Below are 15,207 nucleotides of genomic sequence, written 5' to 3'. Positions count from 1 at the left end.
TGGGTAAGCAGTCCAGAAGAGCCAGCCCCCCACAGGCCCTCCCTCCCCCACGCACACACGCAGGCCCCCCCATATACACAGGACCCCACACTCAGGCCCTCACAGGACCCCACATACATGCAGGACTCCCCCAACAGGACCCCACATATATGCAGGACCCACCTAACAGGACCCCGCACGCGGGACTCCCCCCAACAGGACCCCACACGCAGGCCCCCATAGGACCCCACATACATCAGGACTCCCCCCAACAGGACCCCACATACACGCAGGACCCCACACGCAGGACCCCCCCAACAGGACCCCACACATGCAGGACCCCACATACACGCAGGATCCCCCCACAGGACCCCACACACATGCAGGCCCCCCACATGACCCCCAGGCCCCCACGCGCAGGCGGGAGACTGCCCCCACAGAGGTGAGCTCCTTGGGCTGAGCTTTGCCGGGGTGTGGAGGAGGGCTTTTACAGGGAACAGAGGTCTGTCTCGGGGCTGTCTGCCTTTAGGACGCACGGGGACCCTTTCCCGGCAGGGCCAGCGGCAGCGGCGGGGCGGAGCACTGGCTGGGAGGTGCCGGGCGGAGGGCTCTTGCCGCCCCTGTGGCTGCGCCCTCACCCTACTCACTGTCTTTGGTGCAGGCCCCAGGCGGGGTCGCCCCTGTGGCTGCGCCCTCACCCTACTCACTGTCTTTGGTGCAGGCCCCAGGCGGGGTCGCCCCTGTGGCTGCGCCCTCACCCTACTCACTGTCTTTGGTGCAGGCCCCAGGCGGGGTCGCCCCTGTGGCTGCGCCCTCACCCTACTCACTCGTCTTTGGTGCAGGCCCCAGGCGGGGTCACCCCTGTGGCTGTGCCCTCACCCTACTCACTGTCTTTGGTGCAGGCCCCAGGCAGGGTCGCCCCTGTGGCTGCGCCCTCACCCTACTCACTGTCTTTGGTGCAGGCCCCAGGCGGGGTCGCCCCTGTGGCTGCGCCCTCACCCTACTCACTCGTCTTTGGTGCAGGCCCCAGGCGGGGTCGCCCCTGTGGCTGCGCCCTCACCCTACTCACTCGTCTTTGGTGCAGGCCCCAGGCGGGGTCGCCCCTGTGGCTGCGCCCTCACCCTACTCACTGTCTTTGGTGCAGGCCCCAGGCGGGGTCGCCCCTGTGGCTGCGCCCGCACCCTACTCACTGTCTTTGGTGCAGGCCCCAGGCGGGGTCTGCACTGTTCGCCTGAGGGAGCAGCAGGGGTGGGAACGGTGAGGGCATGAGGGCAGTGGGTTCCTCCCCCGGCTGCTGCAGCACAGCAGGATGTCCCATAACCACTCCCTCTTGAGGCAGACAGGGCAGCAGGAAACCACTCCCACCCCCAGCGACCTGCTCGGCTCCAGGGGGGCTGTGGGCCCCCCATCCTTCCCAGCCCCATTCACACCGTCCCTGCAGGGTGGGCCTATGTGGGGTGGGGCTTGGCACAGAGCATCAGCGCTGGTCGCCACCCCAGCCACCCACTGCACAACCAGGCCAGAGGCCAGCAGACAGGAGAGCTGGGGTGGCACCTGTGAGGTCACCGTCACAGGACTGAGTGGCTGAGGGCCTGGGGGCCAAGTCCCCAACCTGAGTGCCCCCGCCAGGCAGGACTGCTGTTGGCGGCCACTACTTGGGGGGTGGGGACACTTTGTAGTGCTGAGTGTGTGGGAACAGGCGAGGCGGGAGGCCGAGTGCCACACGAACCTCACCCTGAGAATAAGGAAGGTGTTGAGAGTGGTGCCCCCAGGGCGGGGGGCTGGGCAAGGGGCATGGACCTGTGGGTCCCACCGGCGGTCAGGCCCGGCGTGGACGCCACGAGCACCAGGCAGGGAGGCCACGTGTCCACTCCTCGGCACGGTGCTCGCGCGTAGAGGCAGCCACCTCACGTGGGCACTGGGCCTGTGCTCCTGCCAGGGCTGAGAGCCCTGGCGTGGGGTGGGACACAGGCGTGGACCCCACGTCCAGAGGCCTCGGGCAGGTCTGAGTCCCGGCGAGGGCGCAGTTTGGAAAGTCGACGTGAAGCACGCAGGTCCGCTCCAGGTCCTGCTCTGCGGGCCCCCTCCGCACTCCCCTCCGCAGGGCGAGCACGCAGGACAGCTCTGTGAGTGCTGCTCCCAACCCCAGCCCTCGGAAGCCCCCTCTGTGCAGGCCTCAGCGTCCCCCTGCCTTGGTCCCATGGACAGAGTTCTGACCCTGGGGGTCACCTGAGGTCTCAGAATGGCAGGCGGGGCTCTGGGCCCACCGAGGCCACTCCTAAACCCACGGCCCAGAGACTGCAATAGGACAAACTCTTCCATGATGAAGGGCCCCTTGTCCCCCAGGGAGAATGAGTGGACTCCACCCGTACATCCTCGCCCACCCTTCACAGCCTCTCCCCGTCCCCTCTGTCACAGCGGGAGCCACACAGGCCAGCGCGGCCTTGCCGGCTGGGCCCTGGCCCTGCGGTCCTCCCCGCCCCGGGCCCTGGCCCCTGTGATCCTCCCCGGCCCGGGCCCTGGCCCCTGCGGTCCTCCCTGGCCTGGCCCTGGCCCTGCGGTCCTCCCTGGCCCAGGCCCGGGCCCTGGCCCCTGCGGTCCTCCCCTGCCCGGGCCCTGGCCCCTGCAGTCCTCCCCGGCCCGGGCCCGGGCCCTGGCCCCTGCGGTCCTCCCCGGCCGGGCCCTGGCCCCTGCGGTCCTCCCCGGCTGGGCCCTGGCCCCTGTGGTCCTCCCTGGCCGGGCCCTGGCCCCTGTGATCCTCCCCGGCCCGGGCCCTGGCCCCTGCGGTCCTCCCCGGCCTGGCCCTGGCCCTGCGGTCCTCCCTGGCCCAGGCCCGGGCCCTGGCCCCTGCGGTCCTCCCCGGCTGGGCCCTGGCCCCTGTGGTCCTCCCCTGCCCAGGCCCTGGCCTCTGTGGTCCTCCCCGGCCCAGGCCCTGGCCCCTGCGGTCCTCCCCGGCTGGGCCCTGGCCCCTGAGGTCCTCCCTGGCCGGGCCCTGGCCCTGCAGTCCTCCTACCTCATTTCCCAGCAGTGCAGACACGCAAGCCTCAGAGGCGTCACAGATGGCCGTCAGGTCGTGGCCTCCCTCGAGGGCCAGGACGATGCGGCCGCCAGCCAGGCCCATCAGCTGCTTGGTCAGGTACCCGAAACCTGCAAGGGGACAGGGACGTGCCAGTGGGGGCCGGGCACGGACCACAGTCACACACACACACACACACACACACACACACCCCGACGGCGGCTGGTCTGCTCAGGAGACTCACTGCAGAGAAGGCAGACGGGGCAAGGTGATGGCCATGCCGACCAGCACTGCCTGCCCTGCCTTCGGAAGCAGAGGTCGATGGGGCACTGGGTGGTGGCCGTGACGCAGGCTGCCTGTCCACGCCGGCAGCACCGCCTGGCTATGGGGGTGCTGGTGGTACCGTGGCTTCTGAGAGGCTGGCTTGGCCCGACTGGGGGAGCAACGACATGGGGCTCAAGGCCGCGGCGTGGACTCCACGGAGCGGCTCAGAGCAGGGAGGCGGGGCATCTGGGTTGGGCGATGGGGGCTCCAGTCAGTGCAGGAGCCTGGTCACTTCCTCAACCAGGTGGGCCCTGGGGGGCAGTGCAGCAGAGTAGGGGCCCCTTGCATTCTGCCAGTCTTCCCGTGGGGACTGGCAAGGGTGGGGACACAGGCTCTCCTCCCTGGCCCTGGCACTGACGGAGAAGAGTGACCCCGGGGACTTGCGGAGGTCAGGAGGCCGGCCACCGGAGAGCCATAGCTCCTGGATGGCTCGGACACCAGGGGCCACTCAAGGGCACGGGGCCACTCTCCCAGCTAGGGCAAATCAACCACACGCATGATTCGGGCTCCCGTCCACTGAAGCCAGCCTGCTTCCTGCCACTTCTCCATGCTGGTCTGAGGGCTGGCTCCCCTCACCCAGGTAAAGGTGCCACCAGAGAGCCGAGAGCAGCACGGAGCGCCCGTCAGCCATCAGTGCAGTGGGGACTTGCACCAGCTCCCAGGGGACGGCCCCCAGCACGCCCTGCTCCTCGGTCACCGGCTGCTGTCCCTGCAGGGCAGGGGGCCCAGGCATCCTGGTGTGCAGCCTGTTCCGTGCCTCTTAGGGACCTCTCCTGCAGTTCCTGGGGGGACGTGACACTCGGGGCGCAGCACCCATGGTGATGCGTTGACCCAGGCGTGGGGGAGGCGACCCCTGCAGGGCACTTACATTTGGCAGAGAGGTTGTAGCCCCCGAGCGGCGTGGGGTGGCCCTCCACGGCGTCGAAGCCCGACGACACCAGCACCACGTCTGGGGCAAACTCGTTGGCGATCGGCATGACCACCGTCCTGGAAAGGGCGGGAGCGGTGTCACTGGGCCGGCCAGGGGAGCGGCGGCCCAGACACTCACAGGAACACAGAGCTCTTAGCACGGACGGCGCCGGCCCGCTCCCCAGCTGGGTGGACACCAGTCACGTGTGACCACGGCGCACCTCCTGGGTGTCTTCCAAGCCCAGACCAGCACGCCTCCACACCAACGCGTTGCCAAGGCTGATGTGCCGGGTCTGCAGGTTTCGGAGGTGACCTTGACCCCTCCATGGCACCAGCTGTGTGAGCGTGGGGCTGGACCAGAGAGCACCGGTCCTCCCGACAGTCCTCCTTCCGGCCTGGGCTGCCTTCCTGGCCACAGGGGGCGCCAGGCCTGGGGGCTGCGGCTGAGAAGGTGGAGCCCTGGAGGGCGCCCTGTGCCACGGCCAACACAGACAGGCTCTGTGTTTAACAACGGGGTCACGTAGGAAGGGCCGCACGGCACTGCTCCCTGGTAAGGTGGCTTTGGGAAGCGAGCACGGTGCCCGCTTGAAACTCGGAAAACGCTGCACAGCACGCGACAACCAAGCCAGCACGCCGGCAGCACGCGCCGGGACGCTCCAGGGACCACGTGTGCCAAAGGCGCCATCTGGCCCTGCCACTCACAGCCTGCTCATCCCTCAGGGCCAGGGCGCAGCGTGGTGGCAGGAGGAGGGGCGCTGGCTCCCCGGGCAGGTGGGCGTGGCAGCATGTGAGGCCTGGTGCTGTGGCCTCGGCGGACTCCCGGCCCCTCCCGGGAGAAGCCCGCCGTTTGCCCTTGCACCACCACCTCTTCGTGGAGCCACTTGATCACACGGTACCAGCGTCCCACAGTGGCTGCATCTCTGTGGCCTCCACCAGCACACACGTGGGCCACGCGAATCCTGAGCCTCCAGGGGCCCACAGTGGGGCAGCCACATGGAGCCACTGCCCCCACGTGCAGCTCTGCGGCCGGAACACCGCCAGCTCCATTTCTCGTTCAGTCTGGTGCTGGACAAAAGTTCCCGGTGAAGTCGGCCAAGCACCCACGCTGGCCAAGACACAGAAGCCCCACACTGGACGCCAGATCCCCGCTGGGGCCTCTCCCAAAGCTCCGATCAGGGTGCAGGCGGTGGGCCCCAGAGCCAACGCACGTGCACTCAGGAGACCTGCGCCCCTTCTCCCCGGGACCAGGGGCAAAGGCCACCCTGACGGCCGGATTCGGAAAGGCCCCCGCCCAGGCACGGGGCATGCACTCTGACCAGGCTACATGGCCTGCCACCCCAGACTCGCCCGCCGGGCTGAGTCACCCTGATGCCTGCAGGCCTGAGCGCCAAGCCGCTCGCTTCCCTCTCTGCTGCGGTTGGACCCAGTTCACGCGATTCCCTCCACCGAACAGACACGACCGCAGGGTCCCGAGAGCAAGGCTCAGGCCCCAGAGCGGGGTCAGCAGCTTCCGCCGCCAGGGCCACACAGCGGACACTCCTGGAGGCGCGGGAGCGGCGGGGCCTGGCTGAGTCCCGCCTACGTTTTATTTAAGAGGAGGTGGTGGGGTGGGGCCGTGGGCCGCAGTGCCTGTCCTTCATGGCACGGGGCCAGCCCAGGGTTCTGGAGGCTTCGGCCCGCCCCTGGGATGCAGGGCCAGTGAGAGGGGCATGGTGGAGAAGGCGTGGCAGCCACAGTCCTGAGTCCTGTGCCCGAGCAGCCCCGCGGGCACCCTGACTGCCTGCCTCTGCCGCCCTCGGCGTGGGCTCCGCGCCCGTCTGCTGCCGGAATCCCCAAGGCTGGCGGCACAGGCACCGAGGCTGCCGAGGTTTTAGCTTAGATGTTTTGTTTCTGGAATCTCTATGCAATGTCCTCGGGAAGCCTCTTCACAGGAGGGCATTTGGACATCCGAGGGAGACACGCTGGCCTTCAGAAAGGACGGTGGGGCGGCTGGGAGCAAACCCCAGGACAGGGAGCGTGCAGCCCCAGGCGTGGGGCACGGCGGGCAGCGCCCTGGCCCCCGGCGAAGCCTCGCGCACCTGCCCACACTGCAGAGAGCGCTGGCACGCGCCAGGTGGCAGGAACAGGGTACAGAGAGCTCAGCCCTCACACTTCCCCGAACGGTGGGAATGCGGGTCGGATGCGCCCGCGCTCTGGGCAGGGCCGGCACCGTCAGCAGATGCGGCGCCCCGACATGTGCGGGTCTGGGTTCCAAGGGGGAGGAATCGCGTGAGAGGCGGGGCTGTCGGCCAGGAGGAGCAGGTAAAGGAGGGGTTAAGAAATGCCTTCCTCACCTCCCTGAGACCCAGCCTTCCTGTGCCCCCCCCCAAATGTTCATGGCCAACTTCAAAGGCGTCTGGGGCCGGCTGGGGCTGGTTTGAATTAAGGGCGCCTGCGCCTGGTCTCCAAGCCCCAGGAGAAAGTGCCGCTGCCTCTGGACCTCATTAGGGGCGATTTTCTTATCTCCTCTTCATCTGGGGCGAGATCCCCTGCAAGAGCGGCCGGGCAGGCAGCGGGTCTTCCCGGCTCCCCGGGGGAGCAGCAGAGGGGGAGTCGGGCCTCTGACCCCTCCCCACCTTCGCCCAGGGAACTTCAAAGCGCTACTTTACATTAGGAGCAATAAAAAAGCCCCGAGACAATTTTCCTGCTCAAAGAGGCCGTGCAGGCGTCAGCGCTCACTTGATAAGGTATCAGCACGCACGCCCTCAGCGGGGATGGAAACAGATGCGAGCGCCTGGCGGACAAAAGGGGCCCTGGAGGAGGCCGCGGGAACTTCCACCCGGGGTCAGAGAACGGAGCCCACCGGGCGCCGCCCATGAGGTGAGGTCAGTGCAGGCCACACCTGGCGGAGGAGCCGAGCCGGACGAAGAGGCCAGGCCAGGAGCGCCGCCCCTCTCTGCCCGGGAAGCTGGCCCTGGGAGCGCCGGCACCTCGCAGGCACCGTCTTCCAGGGAGCCCCGGGAGCCGCGTTCTCGGCCGGGAGACGACACAGTGACACTGGCAGCGGATGTGTGACAGAGCGGCACACGTGTCACGGGCTCGGAGGTCACGTCAGAAGACTTCCCGAGAGAGCGGGTGCTGGGGCTGCAGCTGGCGTCCATGCCCGTGGGGTTCAGGTCCCTGCTCCGCTTCTGATCCAGCGGCCTGCTAATGTGCACCCTGGGAGCAGCAGGTGATGGCTCACGTGGGGGTCCCTGCCACCCACGGGGACACCCAGCATGACTTCTGGGCTCCTGGGTCAGCTGGCGCTTGTCCCAGCTGTTGCAGGCACTGGGGGAGTGGAACAGTGAACGGGAGATCTCTCTGAGCCTTTCAAATAAAGCAAATAAGTAAAAATTCGAAAATAAATAAACCCACAAAAACTTTCAGATCTTGCATGTGTTTGGGGAAGCAGAGTGCCTTTAAATTAGGCAGAGAAATCATCAAAAATGTTGTTTGCCGGATGTAAGAAGAGACATCAAAGTGCAGCCGCTCAAGACCAGGAGAGGTGAAGTCCTTCTGGGTGTGGCCTTCCACGGCTGGGCTGAGCCCTGTCCACACAGGCGGCTCTGCTGTGAGGACAGGTTCCGCCCTGAGGTGCTAAGACAGGACTGCTGCTTCCACAGACTGAGAGCCCGAGGGACCTGCCCAGCAGGGGCCAGACCCCCACGCCCTCTCCAGTTTCTCGATGAGCAGGCTACAGCTGAGAGAGGCCACACGTCTCATCCGGGGTGTCCAGAGCTTGGGGCAGAGTCCACGTTCACAGGCATCCCTCCCACCAGCACGTGCACCTGCACACGTGTGTGCCCTCGCATCTCCAGATGCAGGCATGCTCCCTGCACAGACGCGCAGACAGCTGGACAGGCACCCAGAAGCGGAAGCACATGCAGACACATGTGCACCCGCATCCAGAGATGCACGCACAGGCCTCAGACACGGCCTAGACGCGTGTGCTCGGTCTGTGCACCAATCAAGATAAAACCATGGAGTTGGAGAACAAGTCTTGCAAAGGACACGGGCTTCCTGACCAAGGAGGCAGGGCCTGGCCCCAGCTGTGCTAACAGTGCCGTCAACTCGGGCCCGGGGAGCGCCGGGGGAGGCACCTGCAGCTGCTGCGCGTGCTGGAGCGAGCAGGCGGAGACCCCTCCCAGAACAAGAAAGCCCACCCGGCTGAGCCGCCGCTGTTCCGCAGGGACCGCAGCACACGCACTGGAGGCCTGACCCACACCTGCCTTTGCAGCAGCGACCCTGCACTGTGTCCAGAGGGACCACAGCACAGGGAGGTGACAGCGGCCTCTGGTTCCAGGTTCATTCGTGTTTTACAGCCTCCCAAAGGGCGTGGGGAAGAAAACCAGGAGATCGCGAAAGCTTAGTCTCCCACGCGGCGACACCTGGCACGGCAGAGGCCTGGCCTGCCCCCGTCGTGACCCAGAGTGGCCCTGGGCCTCTATCTGCTGCACAGGTCAGCAGGCGGAGCTGGCGTAAGGGCCGAGGCCGGAGCGACTCGTGCAGAGCCGCACTCCAGAAACGCTGGGCTGACATCTCCACGGAGGGCTGCTGATGGCCCCTGGGGCAGGCGACAGACTCACCTGAAGGCCGCCAGGTACTCGGTGTCCCCCATGGGTGGGTCCAGTCCGCCGGTGAAAGCCATGTTGACGTTGAAGCCCACGCCGGGCCCTGTGCCCACCTGTGGCCCGAAGGAGAGAGACTGGTGTCACAGACCCTCAGGGGGACCCTCAGATGGGGACCCTGGAGCTGGGGGCGCCAGGCTGGGGCTTTGTTGGCCGTTGGCCACGCTCACACCCTGGGGCTCTGAGGTCAGCAACATGGCAGTGTGTACAGAAGCTGCAGGCGTTCGCGGACCCTGCACCTTGCGGCACGGTCCTTCGCCCTGGGCTCCCCGAGGGGCCCCTGAAGTCCCTTCTCCTAAGGGTCACAGCTCTGGGCGGCCTGCGGCCACTCTCAGGGCAGAACGCGCCTGTGGGGGCTCTGGGAGGCCCGGGTGGAATCCCCCGCTGGGCCCGCGGTTCCAGGCTCGTCCCGCAGCTCCGGGCAGCCCCCTCACGAGGCAGGAGGAGCGCCGTCGGGGCCCCGTGGCCGGAGGCACCACTGCCTACTGGTCTGTGGTTCTCGGTCTCCCGGCCCGGCACCAGAAGCCATCTCTGGTTCTGTGCCTCCAACACGGGCTCGCCTGTTCTCGTGACGGGGTCCAGGCTGGCATCCGCCTCAAGTTACGGCCCCGGCTCAAGGGAGCATGGGCTCCAGGCTGCCCAGCGTCCCTCTGCAAGGCCCGCTGTGGGGAGCAACTCGGACTAGACTAAGTTACTGGAATTAAGACTTATTCTATGCATCTGCTCTCCCACAATATGGCGCTGGGAGAGGAGAAAACAGCTTCTACACAGCTGCCTCCAGTTCAACCAATAAACAGCACGACCTGCTCCTGATTGGAGGAGAGCAGCGTACTCGGCGTGTGGGCAGCCGAGTTGGGATTGGCGGAGGAGGACTATAAAGGAGGAGAGAGACGGCATGCACCAGGAACATCTAAGGGGAACATCTAAGGGGAACACCTGTGCAGCCCCCGAGAGAGCCGGCCGGCGGTGTGCCGCTCCCCCGCGGAAGTGGGGAATGTGGCAGGGGGAACCACCCTTCCACGGAGGTGGAAGGGACGGTAGCCAACCCGGGAAGGACCAGCAGCAAACCCGGGGAGGGCCGAGCAGACAAAAGAACAGCGCAGGGTCCTGTGTCGTTCCTCCACGAAGAGGGGGAGCGACAGCCCGCCCCCCTGCTCACCTCGTCGGGTGCCCCGCTGCCCGGGAAGAAGTTGCCATCGTCGTAGCGGTGCAGGGACACGTAGAGCACGCTGGGGTCGCTGTAGAAAGCCTGCTGGGTCCCGTTCCCGTGGTGCACATCCTGTGGGGCGGGGAGCCGGCTCAGGGCAGGGCCAGGCCACGGCGCAGCCCTCACCTCCGTGTGCTCAGGCTGGGACAGCGGCTCCCACCCGCGGACGCCGTGGCTCTGGCAGGGCTGCTGGGGCCTGGCTCTCGCCTCAGCGCCGAGCCACAGTCCCGCGTCCAGCAAGGACGTGCACCTTTCATCGAGTCTGGCGCCTGTGGTGTCTCTGCCTCTGTCGGGAGGGGCTCACTGCCATGGCCTGTCCACGTGCAGGCACGTGTGAAGTGGTGGCACAATATGGGGAACCCCAAGGGCTGTGGGTGACAGGTGTCATCCAGGCCTCCACACACAAGGACAACCCGCATCGCCGAAGCACAACCCCCACGTGTCCCAAGCAGCAGAGGGCACCAGGGAGGGGCAGCCGGGACCCAGGCCAGAGGCCCGAGCCTCCTCCTGAACTCTGCCTTCCAGGGGAAGTGCGGGCCGGCAGGCGGGGCTGACGGACACCATGGTGCAGACGCCTACAGGCTGTGTCTTTGAGAACGTTTCCAGGTTATGCTTCCATAGTCCAGAGGTCGGTTGCGGGCTGTGCACCCAGTGCGTGGGAGTGGACAGGCAGGGCTCTGGTCACGGGCTGTGCACCCAGTGCATGGGAGTGGACAGGCAGGGCTCTGGTCGCGGGCTGTGCACCCAGTGCATGGGAGTGGACAGGCAGGGCTCTGGTCGCGGGCTGTGCACCCAGTGCGTGGGAGTGGGCGGGCTGTGCACCCAGTGCGGGGAAGTGAGGCAGGCAGGGCTCCGGCTGTGGGCTGTGCTCCCAGTGCGGGGGAGTGGACAGGCAGGGCTCTGGTCGTGGGCTGTGCTCCCAGTGCGGGGGAGTGGGCGGGCTGTGCTCCCAGTGCAGGGGAGTGAGGCAGGCAGGGCTCCGGCTGTGGGCTGTGCTCCTAGTGCGGGGGAGTGGGCGGGCAGGGCTGTGGTCATGGGCTGTGCTCCCAGTGCGGGGGAGTGGGCGGGCTGTGCACCCAGTGCGGGGGAGTGGACGGGCAGGGCTCTGGTTGTGGGCTGTGCTCCCAGTGCGGGGGAGTGAGGCAGGCAGGGCTTGGGTTGTGGGCTGTGCTCCCAGTGCGGGGGAGTGGACAGGCAGGTCTCCGGCTGTGGGCTGTGCTCCCAGTGCGGGGGAGTGGGCGGGCAGGGCTCGGGTCGTGGGCTGTGCACCCAGTGCGGGGAAGTGAGGCAGGCAGGGCTCTGGTCACGGGCTGTGCACCCAGTGCGGGGGAGTGAGGCAGGCAGGTCTCCGGCTGTGGGCTGTGCACCCAGTGCGGGGGAGTGGGCGGGCAGGGCTCTGGCCGCGGGCTGTGCACCCAGTGCGGGGGAGTGGGCAAGCAGGGCTCTGGCCGTGGGCTGTGCTCCCAGTGCAGGGGAGTGGATAGGCAGGGCTCGGGTCGTGGGCTGTGCACCCAGTGCGTGGGAGTGGACAGGCAGGGCTCTGGTCACGGGCTGTGCACCCAGTGCGGGGGAGTGGGCGGGCAGGGCTCTGGTCACGGGCTGTGCACCCAGTGCGTGGGAGTGGACAGGCAGGGCTCGGGTCACGGGCTGTGCTCCCTGTGCGGGGGAGTGGGTGGGCAGGGCTCTGGCCGCGGGATGTGCACCCAGGTAGAGGGGTGTGAGGCAGGCAGGGCTCTGGCCGTGGGCTGTGCACCCAGTGCGGGGGAGTGGGCGGGCAGGGCTCTGGTCACAGGCTCTGCTCCCAGTGCGGGGGAGTGGGCGGGCTGTGCACCCAGTGCGGGGGAGTGGGCGGGCAGGGCTCCTCCCAGAGGCCGGTCGTGGGCTGTGCACCCAGTGCGGGGGAGTAGGCGGGCAGGGCTCCGGCCGTGGGCTGTGCACCCAGTGCGGGGGAGTGGGCGGGCTGTACACCCAGTGCAGGGGAGTGGGCGGGCTGTGCACCCAGTGTGGGGGAGTGGGCGGGCAGGGCTCCTCCCAGAGGCCGGTCATGTGCTGTGCACCCAGTGCGGGGAAGTGAGGCAGGCAGGGCTCTGGTCACAGGCTGTGCTCCCAGTGCGGGGGAATGGGCGGGCAGGGCTCGGGTCACGGGCTGTGCTCCCAGTGCGGGGGAGTGGGCGGGCAGGGCTCTGGTCACGGGCTGTGCTCCCAGTGCGGGGGAGTGGACAGGCAGGGCTCTGGTCGTGGGCTGTGCTCCCAGTGCGGGGGAGTGGGCGGGCTGTGCACCCAGTGCGGGGAAGTGAGGCAGGCAGGGCTCCGGCTGTGGGCTGTGCTCCCAGTGCGGGGGAGTGGGCGGGCTGTGCTCCCAGTGCAGGGGAGTGAGGCAGGCAGGGCTCCGGCTGTGGGCTGTGCTCCTAGTGCGGGGGAGTGGGCGGGCAGGGCTGTGGTCATGGGCTGTGCTCCCAGTGCGGGGGAGTGGGCGGGCTGTGCACCCAGTGCGGGGGAGTGGGCGGGCAGGTCTCCAGCTGTGGGCTGTGCACCCAGTGCGGGGGAGTGGGTGGGCAGGGCTCCGGCCGTGGGCTGTGCACCCAGTGCGGGGGAGTGAGGCAGGCAGGGCTCCGGCTGTGGGCTGTGCTCCTAGTGCGGGGGAGTGGGCGGGCTGTGCACCCAGTGCGGGGGAGTGGGCGGGCAGGTCTCCAGCTGTGGGCTGTGCACCCAGTGCGGGGGAGTGGGTGGGCAGGGCTCCGGCCGTGGGCTGTGCACCCAGTGCGGGGGAGTGAGGCAGGCAGGGCTCCGGCTGTGGGCTGTGCTCCTAGTGTGGGGGAGTGGGCGGGCTGTGCACCCAGTGCGGGGGAGTGGGCGGGCAGGTCTCCAGCTGTGGGCTGTGCACCCAGTGCGGGGGAGTGGGTGGGCAGGGCTCCGGCCGTGGGCTGTGCACCCAGTGCGGGGAAGTGAGGCAGGCAGGGCTCCGGCTGTGGGCTGTGCTCCCAGTGCGGGGGAGTGGGCGGGCTGTGCTCCCAGTGCGGGGGAGTGGGCGGGCAGGGCTCCGGCCGTGGGCTGTGCACCCAGTGCGGGGGAGTGGGCGGGCAGGTCTCCAGCTGTGGGCTGTGCACCCAGTGCGGGGGAGTGGGCGGGCAGGGCTCCGGCCGTGGGCTGTGCTCCCAGTGCGGGGGAGTGAGGCAGGCAGGGCTCTGGCTGTGGGCTGTGCTCCCAGTGCGAGTGGGCGGGCAGGTCTCCAGCCGTGGGCTGTGCACCCAGTGCGGGGAAGTGAGGCAGGCAGGGCTCCGGCTGTGGGCTGTGCTCCCAGTGCGGGGGAGTGGGCGGGCTGTGCTCCCAGTGCGGGGGAGTGGGCGGGCAGGGCTCCGGCCGTGGGCTGTGCTCCCAGTGCGGGGGAGTGGGCGGGCAGGTCTCCAGCTGTGGGCTGTGCACCCAGTGCGGGGGAGTGGGCGGGCAGGGCTCCGGCCGTGGGCTGTGCTCCCAGTGCGGGGGAGTGAGGCAGGCAGGGCTCTGGCTGTGGGCTGTGCTCCCAGTGCGAGTGGGCGGGCAGGTCTCCAGCCGTGGGTTGTGCTCCCAGTGCGGGGGAGTGAGGCAGGCAGGGCTCTGGCTGTGGGCTGTGCTCCCAGTGCGGGGGAGTGGGCGGGCAGGTCTCCAGCCGTGGGCTGTGCTCCCAGTGCGGGGAAGTGAGGCAGGCAGGGCTCTGGCTGTGGGCTGTGCTCCCAGTGCGGGGGAGTGGGCGGGCAGGTCTCCAGCCGTGGGCTGTGCTCCCAGTGCGGGGAAGTGAGGCAGGCAGGGCTCTGGCTGTGGGCTGTGCTCCCAGTGCGGGGGAGTGGGCGGGCAGGTCTCCAGCCGTGGGCTGTGCTCCCAGTGCGGGGGAGTGAGGCAGGCAGGGCTCTGGTTGTGGGCTGTGCTCCCAGTGCGGGGGAGTGGGCGGGCAGGGCTGTGGTCACGGGCTGTGCTCCCAGTGCGGGGGAGTGGCGGGCAGGGCTCTGGCCGTGGGCTGTGCTCCCAGTGCGGGGGAGGGGCAGGCTGTGCACCCAGGTGGAGGGGTGTGAGGCGGGCAGGGCTCCTCCCAGCCACGCGGGGCCGCACTCACCCAGTCCACGATGAGGATCTTGCTCACGTTCAGCCTCTGCTGCAGCAGCCTGGCGGCCACGGCCACGGAGTTGAAGTAGCAGAACCCCCTGCGGAGGAGACGCGCGGCACCTGTGTCGGCAGAGCTCGCGAGAGCTGTCTCAGGCACGCACCACAGACACATGCGTCACACAAAATACATGGATGTACAACATACACACGCTACGGACAAACCTGCGCACAGAGGCACCACACACGCTACCGACACAGACACACCTGCCACATGTACACCACACACATGTGAACACGCACACACGCCATCAGATGGAAGAAACAGAGACAACACGGATAGGCACACATGCACATACAAATGCACACGGATACACACACCACTACCACACACGTGTATACGGACGCACAGAGCCCAGATCCACCCGCACCACGGGTACACCAGGCACAGATGCACACACACGCGTGGCCAGTCTCCTGCGCGGAGGGCGCGACGCTGCGCTCTGAGACCTGCTGCGCCCGCCACTCCCTGACATCTCGAGGACGCTCCGGGCCACAGAACACAGGTGCGCAGGCTGCAGCCGATCGCTGTCTGTGTCCTAACACACACACCAGTGCATGGACTCACTCCAGCGGCTGGCTGCCCTTCGGAGAATCGCACTCAAACGAGCAGGAATTAAGCCAAGAAACTCATTCTAGCACGGATGGAAGTCTTCCCGGTCTCAGTTCTCCTCTGAATTCCCACGGTAGTGAGAAGCACGGCGTCTGGGTCTGGGAGCCCGGATGGCACCCGGAGAGCCCCCCCCCATCCCGCGGGGGCTTGGAACTAAGAGCGTGGTGCTCACTGCCCACACAACGAACGCCAGCCCGAGAGCCCCGAGCGTTCCCGTGAAGACCCCCAGCGTGGGGTGAGGTGGGAGCAGGCCTGGACAAACGGGCGGACCCTGCTTCTCAGCTCACGGGCGAGTTCCAGGACTGGGGGAGCCCGCGGCGTCTCGGGACGGCCAGAGACCCCGGCCCACGCTTCACCCCCGGGGCCACGCTGCCCC

At 68.1% G+C, this 15,207-nt stretch overlaps 1 protein-coding gene across 11 annotated transcripts in view; it reads right to left on the bottom strand.

Moving 5' to 3' along the window:
- The window catches only part of HDAC4 (histone deacetylase 4), a 268,181-nt gene that overhangs the window by 11,672 nt on the left and 241,302 nt on the right, over positions 1-15,207 (bottom strand). For all 11 annotated transcript variants that reach the window (XM_070071474.1, XM_070071472.1, XM_070071473.1 and 8 more), the window contains 5 exons: positions 14,172-14,259; positions 10,037-10,156; positions 8,836-8,933; positions 4,188-4,306; positions 2,993-3,126 (listed from right to left, as the gene is read on the bottom strand). In XM_070071474.1, coding sequence (XP_069927575.1) covers positions 2,993-3,126; positions 4,188-4,306; positions 8,836-8,933; positions 10,037-10,156; positions 14,172-14,259 — 559 coding nt within the window. The remainder of the gene's footprint in view (positions 1-2,992; positions 3,127-4,187; positions 4,307-8,835; positions 8,934-10,036; positions 10,157-14,171; positions 14,260-15,207) is intronic.

This window comes from Oryctolagus cuniculus, chromosome 3 (assembly GCF_964237555.1).
Source record: "Oryctolagus cuniculus chromosome 3, mOryCun1.1, whole genome shotgun sequence".
NCBI classification, from domain to species: Eukaryota; Metazoa; Chordata; class Mammalia; order Lagomorpha; family Leporidae; genus Oryctolagus; species Oryctolagus cuniculus.
This window is presented reverse-complemented; position numbering and strand designations above follow the sequence as displayed.